The sequence below is a fragment of the Stegostoma tigrinum genome, chromosome 22 (genome assembly GCF_030684315.1).
Source record: "Stegostoma tigrinum isolate sSteTig4 chromosome 22, sSteTig4.hap1, whole genome shotgun sequence".
NCBI lineage: Eukaryota > Metazoa > Chordata > Chondrichthyes > Orectolobiformes > Stegostomatidae > Stegostoma > Stegostoma tigrinum.
Window position 1 is genome coordinate 10,723,061 of NC_081375.1, and position 13,842 is coordinate 10,736,902.

The following is a 13,842-nucleotide window of genomic DNA, read 5'->3' on the forward strand; positions in this document are numbered from 1 at the left end:
CAGGTGCAGTTTTGCAGTTAGTGGTACCCCTTATGCAAAAGCTATGCTCTGAACTACTGCCTGAAAAATGTGAAAGTCATCTTGTGGTGTGTTGGGGAGATGACAGTTGGTCCTTTGTTACTTTTGCTTGTACCTCTCCTTCCTGTAATTATATAGCGGTCAATGAGAGCCACTTCATCATTTTTGCACAATGTTGCACCAATTTATTACGATACCATGCTGCCAGATATTTAGTCTGTTTTGTCTATTTTGTCTGTTTTGGCCATTTATCTCCCTTTGCCCTGCTCATTATGTTTCCTTCTTAACATATTGCAACATTGATTCCATTCACCAGAAGATTCACTCAAGATTTCCCGTTGTAATTTGTGAAAGTATATAAGTATATTTAATTATAGCTATGTGCCTGTAATGAAAACTAAAGTTATTGCGTATAGTTGTAAGTGCTTGGAGAATAAAGAATGCTTAATAATTAATTCCAAAAATAAAGCCTCAGTAATGCCTTATTGAGGAGCACCTCATTCCAAATCAGTAAGTTGTGAGTTCATGGTGGTGAAGCACAAATTCTAGGTTACCATTGCTATGTGGTCTGGAGCAAGTGGCTGATTGATGGTAGGTGGAGGTAAAAGATTTCATGCCATTATTTTGAAGGCAGCCCTTTTGAAGAAAGGCAGTGTTGATCTCTAAATTATTACAGATTATCTAACCATTATTATGTTACTGTTTGTGAACCTGAGCACGTATGAATTTTCTGTCTCACCACCTGCACCAAAATGGTAACTACTGTTATGATCTCTGTTAATGGTAGTACTCAATAAATGAGGTCTCTGAGTAAAAACTAACTTGATCAAAATTTTTGTTTTGCAGTTTGGTTACCTTGGTAATCATTCACGTTTGTTGGGAAAATGATAGAGTCCATTATTAAGGAAGATCAAACAGAATATTTTAAAAAGCTTTATATAATCAATACATTTTGTGACAAGAAATCATATGCGGTATTTGCCAGAGTCCCTTTGAAGATATAACCAGCAAAATTGATATGGAGAACCGGTATAGTGTGCTTGATTTTCAGAAGCCATCTGCTCAGGTCCTACTTGAAAGGTATGTGGGCATTGCTGGCTGGGTCAGCATTTATAGCCCATCCCTAGTTGTCCTTGAGAAGGTGGTGGTGAGTTGCCTTCTTGAACTGCTGCAGACTGTACTGTAAATAAACCTACACTGCTGTTAGGGAGGGAATTCCAGGTTTTTGAACCAATGACAAACTTTGGTTAGACCGCACTTGGAATACTGCGTCCAGTTCTGGGCGCCCTATTATAGGAAAGATGTGGATGCTTTGGAGAGGGTTCAGAGGAGGTTTACGAGGATGCTGCCTGGACTGGAGGGCTTATCTTATGAAGAGAGGTTGACTGAGCTTGGTCTCTTTTCATTGGAGAAAAGGAGGAGGAGAGGGGACCTAATTGAGGTATACAAGATAATGAGAGGCATAGATAGAGTTGATAGCCAGAGACTATTTCCCAGGGCAGAAATGGCTAGCACGAGGGGTCATAGTTTTAAGCTGGTGGGTGGAAAGTATAGAGGGGATGTCAGAGGCAGGTTCTTTACGCAGAGAGTTGTGAGAGCATGGAATGCGTTGCCAGCAGCAGTTGTGGAAGCAAGGTCATTGGGGTCATTTAAGAGACTGCTGGACATGTATATGGTCACAGAAATTTGAGGGTGCATACATGAGGATCAATGGTCGGCACAACATTGTGGGCTGAAGGGCCTGTTCTGTGCTGTACTGTTCTATGTTCTATGTTCTATGACACTAAAGGAATGGTAATTTTCTTTTCGGCCTTTGTCGTTTCTGATGTGGAGATTAATGCCAAATGGACCTTTTTTTCCCATTTTAGTGGGTGTTACAACTAACTGGCTTGCTAGACCATTTCAGAGGTCAGTTAAAAGCCAATTACTTTGCTATTGGGTTGGAGTTACATGTAGACCAGACGAGGTAAAGACATTCATGACCCAAATGGATTTTCTAATGGTCATTATTAGACCCTTAATCCCAGATTTTTTTTGCATGAGATAGCTTATGCTGTTGGGATTAATGTATGAGTATGCGTTAAGGTTAGGACAGAAGACAGAGTCTGGAGGTCTTATTCAGGTTGGAAAGACATGTCTACCACAATGCCTCAAGGATCAGTCCCAGACCCTTGATGATTTGCTCTCTGTTAATGACTTGAAGGAGGCAACAGGAAGTGATGTGTCCAGATTTATTGATGTTACAAAAATATGGGAGGCCATAAGGAATCTACAAGGAGACATAGTTTGAATGAAACTGTCAAAAACTGGAAGATAGAGTTTAATGTATGTAAATGTGATGGCATGCACTTTGGCAGGAAGAAACAAACGGCAGCCTATGATTTAAGTGAAAAGAAACTCCAGAAAATGCAGCACATAGGGATCTAAGTGTTCTTGAGCATGAAATGCCAAAAAGGTAGCATGTAGATGCAGCAACCAGTTAGGAAGACAAATGGACAATTGAACTTTATTGCTAGGTGGTCGCAGTTTAAGTATAGGGAGGTCTTATTACAATTATGCAGGGTGTTGGTAAGGCTGCGCGTGGAGTGCAGTGTGCAGGTTTAGCCTCCATACTTAAGAAAGCACGCACTGACATTTGGAGGCAGTTAAAAAAGAAATTTACTAGGCTGATCCCTGGGGTAAGCATGTTGACTTATCAGTAATAACTAATCAGTTTATGCTTTTATTCATTAGTGTTTAGAAGAATTAGTTTAAAAGAATGAAGACTGATCTTGTTGAAACATATGATTCTGAGAATATTTGACAGAGTAGATATTAGGAAGATGCGCCCAGTGGCGCACGGGTAATCTCAAACTAGGAGACCGAGCTACAGTACAAGTTGAGGAATTCATAAAACTGAGATGTGAAGGAATTGCTCCTGGCAGACAGTAGTGATTTTCTGGAATTCTGTACTGTAGACGGTTGTAGAAGCTAGATCACAAAGTATTGAAGAGGAGGTAAATTTTTGAAATATCAAGGAGTTGAAGCTCTGATCAGACGGCATGAAAGAGAAGTTGAGGTCTGAGGCAGATCAACCATAATCTTACTGAATGGCAGGGCTGGCTTGAAGAGTCAAATAGCTGGATCCTACTCCTATTTCCTATGAACATATTTACTACACAACTTCTTTTATCAAAAATACACCGATTAACTACGTACAAGAAAAGTAACAAAGCTATAGCTATATCTATATGGCAATTGAGAAGGATCTTAACAACATGAACGGCAAGAAGAAAGATTCAACCCTTTTCCTGGCATTGTGCTTTATAGTCACTTAACCCCTGTTTCGTTATTGCTTTTAAAATGATGCTATCTTCTCTTTGGACTGCTGAAGTAGGTTTATTTCCCACTCTGGCGGCCAGAAAATGCCCTTCCTGCTTGGATAACTTTTCCTCAGAACTCAACGTATTCATGGCCCCTTAAAATTTGTTTCTGCATATCATAAAACTCAACTTTGTAAACATTCAGCAATTGAGTTCTCAGGTAGCTGATAGTAATTTAGTTCGTCACATGCCTTTATTGGAAATACTTGTTTACTTCATTTCTCAAAATAATTTCCTGATCTTTGTTTAAAAAGCAAGTTACTTTCACAGAAGTGAAAACTGAAATCTGCTTTTCCTCCATTTTCAAGTTCCCGAATAATAACCATATACTACACATTCAAAAATGTGTCATTGTTGGTCAACAATGTCACGAGATTGTGAAAAACAGTGTATAAATGGCAAGTCTGTTGTGGCACAGTGTAACGATTCTACCTCTGAGACAAAAGATCCAGTTTCATGTCTCAACTGCTACAGAGGTATGTAATAATATCTCTGAATAGATTGATTAGAAAATACCTGTAAATGTCAGGGTTTTTTTTGTTTTCACCTTTCAACAATAGTAAGGTCAAGTTAATGAAGCATACTGACACCTGCTGTCAGAAAGTTCAGTAATTTGTTTCTCTTTACATTTTTCTTTTCCCTATTTGCTGTTGCAGAAAACATGTCTTTATATGTAGGTTCCAATAAAATTCCATTTTTACTTTGCTCTCTGTGGTGCTTTTCTGGCTTGGTAACTTATAATGAGATAGTAAGAATGCTGATGCTGGAGTCAAAGATAATACAGCGTGGAACTAAAGGAGCGCAGTAGGCCAGGCAGCATCAGAGGAGCAGGAAGATTGACGTTCCGGGTCAGGACACGTCTTCAGAAGAAGGAGAAACCCCATCTTTGAAGAAGAGTCCCCAACCAAAACATCAACTTTCCTGCTCCTCTGATGCTGCCTGGCCTGCAGTGCTCCTTCAACTCCGCACTGTGTTATCTCAACTTAAAATGAGTTTGCCCAAAGCTGAAACTAATACCAATGGACTTGCTGTGTATTTGATAAGATCATGGAATGATATAGCACAGAAGGTGGCTATTTGGTCCATTGTGTTTGTCCCATTTCTCTGCTCTTTCTGTACATCCATAAATTTTTTTTGTTCTCCTTTAAGTATGTATCCAGTGCCTTTTTGGAATTCATCTACTGAATTTGTATCTAACATCCTATTAGCATATTTAAAATGCCAACCCATCATTGGATAATTCAATTTTTCCTCATATCCCTTCTGGTTCTTTTACCAACGACTTCAGAAGTGAGTCCTCTGGTTACTGAACCTTAACCCAGTGGAAACAACCACTGTTTTGTACTTCAGGTAAACTCTTTATGATTCCAAATATCTTCTTCAAATCTCCTGTTAGCAGCCTTTGCTCGAAGAAGGATAATTTCAACTTCTACAGTCTATCAACATGACTTAACTCCTTAGCCATCAAACCATTCTGGTTAATCAATCTGAACCTTCCTCTAAAGCCTTCTCATTCTTCAAAGTATGATGGCTTGAATGTATAGATTTTCCTTTAAATGAGATGTTTAATATAATTTAGCGATAATATAAAACACTTGGTAAAGGAAAATTTATTAGTGCATGCAAGCGTTTGAAGCCAGATAGCACAAGGAAGCACTGAGATCTCATCTGAGGAGAATAAATGACCTGTATTCATTTAATGCGGTATATTAAATTTTAAACCAAACTGTATTTATTCTATTTAACAGGGCTATCAGGTACAGTCTGGTGTTTGAGCAGTTGCGATGCCTACCAATCCTTCACTATTGCTCTTTCATTGGGAGCCAGTTTAGTTCATTTGGCTGGGCAGCTGGTTTGTGAAACAGTATGATGACAAAAAATGGCTTCATTTCCCTCACCGGCTGAGGTTGCCTTGAAGATTCTACTTCTTGACTTTCCCTATCACCAGAGCAGTGACCTCTCATGAGAGAGCAGTCCTGTGGTCTGGTAATACCCTGGTGACATGACCGTTATTGATTTGTGGGATGTGGTATCACTGTGCTAGTATTTATTACCCCCACCAGTTAACCTTGAGAAAATGGTTGTGAGCTGCCGTCTTGAACTGCTGCAGTCCATTTGCTGCAGATAGATCCACAACACCGTTAGGGAGAGAGTTCCAGGATTTTATTTGTAAGATTAGAAAGAAAATTTGTCACATGTAGTAGGTATAGGAATGCATAAGTACAGTGAAAAGTACACAAAGTCACATTCACTGGCACTCACCTGGCTACAAAAAGCAGAATTAAAAGATTTTAAGATAATAAAATGTGAGGCTGGATGAACAGAGCAGGCCAAGCAGCATCTCAGGAGCACAAAAGCTGACGTTTCGGGCCTGGACCCTTCATCGGAGAGGGAACTGGAATAAATAGGGAGCGAGGGGGAGGCGGACCGAAGATGGAGAGTAAAGAAGATAGGTGGAGAGAGTATAGATTTTAAAAGATTTTAACAGAGCCAAGGTAGGCAAGAAAGAAAAGGGAAGGCCCAGATCTCAGAGACCCAAGTCCCATCTCCACAATGGCACAGGTGCTGCTCCAATCGCTAGGACACTCAGCAGGCCGCTGCTGCCATGCGAAAAGCCCACTCTCACTGCTGCTGCCTCCCTGGCCTGCTCTCACCGATCACTGCTGTTGCCTTCCTGGCCCCCCTCTCTGCCAACCTGGTGCACTCTTGATCTGCTGTTGTTGCTCTGGCTCACACTCGATCCACCATCACTGCAGGATATGACTTGCGCATTCAGCTCCCACCTTGTGGTTCCCAGTCATGATTTGAATCATGCCCGTCTCCTTGGGTAGGTAGTTAAAAGAGCAGGGGGTTGGTGGGGGATAGAATTACTGCGGAGAGGAGGGAGAAGAAGAGGAGAAAATGAAAGGGTAAGGAAAGGGAACTGATGAGCAGAGTGTGGAGCTCTGAATGGAACGATTTACCCTGCCACCATCTTGCAGCTAATTGACCCAGTGACACTGAAGGATGGCAATATATTTCCAAGTCAGGGCAGTGAGTAGCTTGAGGGGGAACTTTCAGGTGATAGTGTTCCCTGCTGCCTTTGTTGTTCTAAACTGGTAGTGGTTGCTGGCTTGGAAGCTGCTGTCTAAGGAACCTTGATGTTCTGCAGTGCATCTTATAGATGGCATACACTGCTGCTACTGAGCATCGGTCGTGAAGGGAGTGACTGGCACCACATCCACAGACAGTCAATTGGACTGCTTTGAAGTTGGTTTCACGCTTCTTGAGTGTCTCTGGAGCTGCAGCCATCCAGGCAGATAGGAAATATTCCATCACACTCCTGAATTGTGCTTTGTGCATGTGATAATAGGCTTTGGGGAGTCAAGCAATGAGTCTTCACAGTAAATACTGATGCAAAATACTCATTTAGTATCTTGCCTGTCTCCTGTTTCTACGTGTATATGGCCTAGTTGGCCTTTAAGGGGCCCTATTCTCTCCTTAGTTATTCTTTTACCCTTAATGTATTTGTAGGATCTCATTGGACTCTCCTTAACCCTATTTGTCAAAGCTGCCTCATGTCCCCATTTTGCCCTCCTGATTTCCCTTTTGAGTATACTCCTACTTCCCTTATAATCCTTGAGGAATTCACGTGAACCTAGCTGTCAACACCTGCCACATACCCCCTTCATTTTCTTGACCAGCGCCTCAACTTCATCCGGCATTTCCTATACCTACAAGCCTTACCTTGCACACTAATAAGAACTACTATTTTGTTGGATATGGACATTGCCTGCCACTTGTCAGGCATGAATGTTACTTACCATCTGCATGTTCAAACCTGGACATTGCCCAGGTATTGCTGCAATGAGACAATGGCTGTTACAGTATCTGAGGAGTCATGAATGATGCAAAACATTGTGCAATCATCAGAAAACATCCCCACTTCTGATATCATGATGGTTATTGATGAAACAACTGAAAATGGTTGGTCCTCAGCCACTACCATGAGATATCCTTGCAGAGATTTCTGGAGCTCAGATGACTGGTCTCCAACAACCACAACCATTTGCCTTTGTACTAGGTATGACTCTAACAAATGAAGAATTTTCGCCCTGATACCCATTGATGCTACTTATGCTAGGATTCCCACACTTGATCAGATGCAACCTTAATCTCAAGGGCAGTCCCTCTCATTTCTGCTTTGGAATTCAGCACTTTTGATTACGTTTGAGCCAATGCTGACATGAGATTACGAGTTGTGTGACCCTGGCAGAACCCAGGCTGGGCATCAGTGATGAGGTTACTCTGAAGGAAGTGCAGCTTGATCGCACATTTGATGTTCCTTTCCATGACTTTGCTGATAATTTAGACAAACTGATAGGCCAGTAATTGGTTATGCTGGACTTGTCTTGCTTTTCGCATACAGGATGTCCCTAGGCAATCTTTCCTGTACTGAAGCAGGTTGACTGAACTTAAAAAAAAGAGACATCAAACGGGTGAAGTTTTCAAGGGTTTTGCTGGGGCAAATGTTGGGGAGGATGTTTTTCCTCCTAGCGAAGTCCAGTACTAGGAGTTTCAGCCTCTGAATTACAGTTTGGCTGTTCATGATTGAAATTAAACTTTGTTAATTCAAAAAATTATGAAGTGTTAGAATGCTCAGTTCCAGAGGGCTGTTATTGTGCATTCACACAATGGATAATAGATGTTCTTAATCAATGATATGAGAGAGTACAACAAAGTTGAGTGGAAGTGGAAGATCAGCTGTGATATTGAAGTTGGTGCAGGCCCAAAGCATTGTGCATTCTACTCCTGCTCCCATTTCTCCTGTTCAACATATTAACCTCTAACATATTAAATATCATCATACTATTAGCAACCCATAATATGTATTGTATACTTTGGCAAAAGTTTATTTTAGGGTCTGAAATTCCTTAAACTGCTAAATACATTTAAGAAGAAACATAAAATATTTCCATTTTTCACAGACCAGAGACTGGATCTATGCAAACTAAGCCCTAATGACAATGATACTGTAAGGGGACAGATAGTAGGTATGTATAAGCATTTTTGTTCTGAAGTGTAAAAATAATTATTGGAATATTTTTAACATTGATGTAAAATTAGAATCTCACTTCTGTTGTTGCACTTTGCACTGTTTTATGATGTTGGATCACGTGATTGAAATCTGTGTGCAAGATTGCAGGAGAGTGATCTTTTAATCTCATTTGGTGAAATGAATCATCGAATGGACAATCGAAACGTATTTTCATCTGCAGGAAATAATTTGAAGGCAAATTAGCCTTGAATACTTTTCAACAATTAAAATTATTACAGAAGGTGAAGGCAGGGTATTTACCAGGATGTTGCAGTACAAGGAGACATAATTATACAATTAGAGGCAGGCCGTTTAGAAGGCAAGCAAGATTGAGAACACTTTTAACACAAAGGATTGTTAGAATTTTGATCATTGCACCCAAAATCTTTGGAACTTGGATCAGTTGAAATTTGCAAGCATTGCAAGATTTTTGTTAGATCAGGAAATCGAGGGATATAACACCAAGTCAAGACATTACTAGATTACTATAATCAAGTTGTTTGACACAACCAGTTCAAGGTGACTACAAGGTCTTCTCCTCTTTAAGTGCTGTTCTTGGTTGAAGAATGACATTTGACACAGGAAAAGTACAAAAAGAGGGGAAAAAAAGCTATGTTATTTACTTAGTGTTTAATTTATATCTGTTTCTAAGTACAAGGAAATTTGATAGAGATGTGTTGAGTGAACTGAATTCTTATTTATCTCTTAACAGTAAGCCTTCAGTCTAGGGATCGGATAGGCAGTGGAGGTCCTGTCGTGGATTGCAGCCGTTTGTTTGATAATGATTTGCCAGATGGGTAAGAAAGAACTGATTGTAATATGGTTGATTTGAGAAATTGAAACAACTTAAAATATCACGTGATAGCAATATACTGTGGATGCTGGAAATCCTAGCTTTCCAATTTCTGTTGCATCAGGAACATGTTCACCTTCTCTTCAACAAAATATAATTATCATTATTACTTTTCAATATTTCTCTTGGCTAATTTGTAAGCCAAGTTTCTTTCTGAATTATTTTATCTTGGTACCTTGCTTTGAATAAGTCTGGGTACAAAAGTACAGTTTGCAAACTACAGTGAAGAGATGGTTTTGTTGTTCTGCTCTTGTGTTGAGAAAATATAAGCAATGGTATTTGGCTTTAAAACTGGTACAAAAACCACAGGAGCTGGTGTTAACTTTTTCATCTGATTTTTATGCTTCAGTAATGTTTTGGTTGACTTGTTTTGAAAGCTGAATTTAACCAGAAGCAGCATTTGATCCTTAACCTATGCCTAATGGAATAAAATTGCAGGTAGATTTCTAGTTGGAAATCAACATGCCCATACTGGTAACTTGTTAACATAATTAGAATTTGTGTGTTGTATCTGATCATCATTTAATATCTCAGAGTTGTTGTTGACACCTAGTAATGAATATAATAAAGACTTAGGTGGCGCTTATTGCAAAATACAATTTAACATGCTCATTTATTTTTTTCTTGATTTGATACCCTGAATCAGTAATGGATTGCTGCTGAATTTATTCTGAAACTAGAAAGACATGAAAAAAAACTAATAGGATTGACAGAAACTGATGTGTATAGGTCAAGTGAATTTAAATAGCATGCCCTGAAATTTGAATTGAATAAATTTGAAAATTGAAATCTATGTGAATGTGCATAACTAAAAATAAAGAAGGCATGACGATAAAATTGGATTCTCTGAATGCTAAGTACTTCACAAGTTGTGCCCTAATTGTTCTAAAGACAAATGCAAGTTTATAATTTGTTTTCCTTGGATTTAAACAAAAACTAAGTACTAATGGCTTGTAGTTGATTGAAAAGAAGCTGCTGCTAATGACACAAAGCAGGTAGACTCTAAGGAGATCCTGCCTGCTCAGACCAATATGTCATCTTCATAGTTCTGTAGCAGTTGTTGTGAGGTCAGCCAGGTGGACCTCATAGAATAAGTTTCCTGATTGGAGCTGTTAATCTGGCTGATGGGTAAGAATAGGAGCATTAGAGCTTCTGTGCATGCGGAGCTGGCACTGAAGGAGCTTGATAAGTGTCAAGGACTTTCCATGTGTAAATAACGGGTGACTTGATGGTGGGATACAAGCCTCTGTGGAGTTATTTCAGGTTGAACATAGGAAGTGTAAGAAACTGAGGCTCCATAGAACTTATCAGTGCAGGAATATTTTATTTTCATGATTTCTTATAATTTTAAACAGCTTCTTGTATTAGCGAGTTTTGAGAAGATAGAAAATAGAAATTGAAAATAGAAAGCGGGACATAACACCAGCGCTTCATCGGAGGCTCACTGATGATGTTACCTAGAATGCTGACGAAATGTCTGAAAACTAACCTTCCAGCTCAGCGAGCAAACTCACATCCAGAGCTTCTTGTAAGTTTAGAGAAAAAGCACAAGTCCTTAGCTGGAGTTTACTCCTTTAAAAAAGGGATGTGCTCCAGAGATGCTGCTTGGCCTGCTGTGTTCTTCCAGCTCCACACTTTATCTGATCATCTCACTCAGTTGATGAATTGAATAACTTGTAATTATTTCACCTGCGTATACAAATCACAAATTAATTTATACAAATTGGCTTGCGTATAGATCTTCAGCTTTACTAATATGCAGATTGCTTCTAAATTTTTCCGATTTATAAGTCCCCTTGTAGCCAAAACTTTGATATTACTTGATCAAGTATTGTTCAAGTTGACTTTTTACACTTTGGAAATACAGCCTTTAAAGCCCAGGCAACACGGACCTGCCTCATACTTAGTCACTGGATTTGGTTTTCATATTTTGTGCTCCTTGCTATTTACCAAACTCTATTCTTGACACAAAACAAATTGCTGCAAAAGCTCAGCAGGTCTGGCAGCATCTGTGAAGGTAAAACCAGAGTTAACGTTTCGGGTCTGGTGACCCTTCCTCTAAACTTGACACTTACCCTGATAAGTTCCAAGCCTGAACAAGCACTATTAGTGTCTCTGGTGTGAGGTTACGATAATGAAGGGAAGTGGATTTAAGTCATTTTGAGCTACAAACTAATGAAAATATTAGTTTAAATTTTGTACGTAGCACCGAGATTTGGTGCTGCTTGTTTTTGCAGCTGGATAATCTGTTTTGTTAGATTAGGATATTTCCTAATTCTATGAATAGTTACATTTGGCATTTTACATTCACCTAAACTCACAAGAGCCAATCTATATTTTAATGTTCAATCCACAAAAGCCTCTGAGCATGCAACTCCCCTTTAGTTTTACACCAGTGAGTATAGGTTATGCATTTGCCTTGCAATGAAGTTTGAGTCTACGTAATCTTAAGAACATTTTTTTATGACAGATGGTTTATGATCACTCCACCTGACCAGGCTACATTCTGACAACTAATGAATCTGTAACCAAATTTTGGAATGTATTTTTTGATAACAATTCCTTAGTATTGAATTGTTTCCTTTATTGGTTTTGGATACATTCCTATCCCCATTCCCAGGAAATGTCACTTACCATTCTTTGTTTTGGTCGCCTAGCTGGGAAGAACGAAGAACTGCCTCAGGTCGAATACAATATCTAAACCACATCACACGAACAACGCAGTGGGAAAGACCTACTCGGTAAGTGAAGAATAATTGGCAATCATCTTCTTGCTACTGTTGAATCTGAGGTCTGTCTGTCAATAGTTAACAAGATATTTTTGAACATGAAATAACTTCGTCAGCATGGACGAGTTGGACCAAAGGATTTGTTTCCATCTTGTGTGACTCTATGACTGCTACTCGAGGATTATTGAAGAAAAATGGCAGCTGTTTAACATGGCATGAAAATAGAACCCATTTGTGCTTTTCACTTCTTATTTCATTAGCGTTTCAACCATATTTAATCTAAATGATCTGTTTTAAGCTTTTCCCTACAGTCGTCCAATATTAGCATTAAAAATGGTATGCTGTACTGGTTACAATATGGTATAAACAAAGCCTTTAATTAAAATGTCTGCAATTGGATGTGTGGTTGTGCAAACAATTGTACAAAGTGAATGACAAAATGGTTTGAATGTAATGGCTAAATGATTAATCTATGGAAAGCAGTGTCCAATGTTCTGTAATGTAATGTAATGTCCTTCATTAAGGACAATAAATGAACAATAATCATGTAGTTTATGCTGTTACATTTTGCTTCCTAGTGACTGACTTATGTGTCGAGTGTCGCTGCATTCACAAATTTGTGGTGTCCCACCATGCATTTGGAACATAGCATAATTGTAGTGATAGAGCTAAAATAGATATCAGGAGCAGCTTTATTATAGTAATATTCTTTTACAGATAAAACACAAAATCTGACATTACATTTTGAGTTGGTGTTGCTTGTCTTTGCAGGTAGATAATCCGTTTTGTTGGTGTAGGATATTTCATTATTCTATGAATAGCTACATTTGGCAATTTACATTCACCTAAGCTGGCAGAGACCATCTATATTTCTGAGTCTACTCCTATTTTACTTTGAAATCCTGACTTGGACTGTTTCTGCTCATCCTGGCATCCATCCTTTATATGGAGATTACACAAAGTTTGTGTTCAACTGGCGAAGTACTTTGTCCAGAAGTTTAATTTTGAGATTCTCCAAAGGCAAATACTTCTTAACTAGCTACTAATGAGTAAGCAGATTGATTGAGAGTAGCAGAGAAAACTATGCCAATCTATTGGATTCTTATAAACAAGGAGTAGGCCTTTTGGCCCTTTGAGTCTACTCTCTTATTTTATAAGATCATGTAGAATCTAATTGTAAATTCAAATCAACATTCCCACCTATCCTAATACTCTTTCACCCCCCGGCTTACCAGGAATCTTTGTAGCTCTGTCTTTAAAAATGTACAAAGATTCTCACCCCAAAAAAGCAGTGCAAGCAGTTGCCAAGACACTTGACCACCTGTAAGAAAAGAATGTTGCCTTATCTTGGTTTTAAATAGATGACCCTTAATTTTAATTTACTTCCTAGGAAAAAAATCTTAAAATTTTAATGAAATGTAGCCTTTTGAAATATTAAAATGCTACTCAGCATACATCACCAGGATCAGTGTCGTCACAATGATTCAAATAAGCCTGACCTAGTAACTGATTTGTTATGATAGCAGTTGGAGAATTTGTAATCTGAAAATAAAACACTGGTACCAATAAAAGTGACTATGAAGCAGTTGGATTTCTATACAAATAGGAACTAGGTTTCCTTTCATTTGTCCTTTCCTGCTCTGACCAATTTATATACCTCCACTCAGACACCAACATGGTTAAATTCTAACTACCCTGTGAATTGGACTAGTGAGGCTCTCCATTTCATCAAACCACAATAAAGAACGTCTGACCACATTTTTGTTCCAATGTTTTTGCTTTTCCCTTCCATGAAAGCATTGA

The 13,842-nt window shown here is 38.8% G+C and overlaps 1 protein-coding gene across 2 annotated transcripts in view; it reads left to right on the forward strand.

Moving 5' to 3' along the window:
• The window catches only part of smurf2 (SMAD specific E3 ubiquitin protein ligase 2), a 233,676-nt gene that overhangs the window by 155,577 nt on the left and 64,257 nt on the right, over positions 1-13,842 (forward strand). For both annotated transcript variants that reach the window (XM_048555207.2, XM_048555208.2), the window contains exons 5-7: positions 8,348-8,413; positions 9,170-9,254; positions 11,968-12,051. In XM_048555207.2, coding sequence (XP_048411164.1) covers positions 8,348-8,413; positions 9,170-9,254; positions 11,968-12,051 — 235 coding nt within the window. The remainder of the gene's footprint in view (positions 1-8,347; positions 8,414-9,169; positions 9,255-11,967; positions 12,052-13,842) is intronic.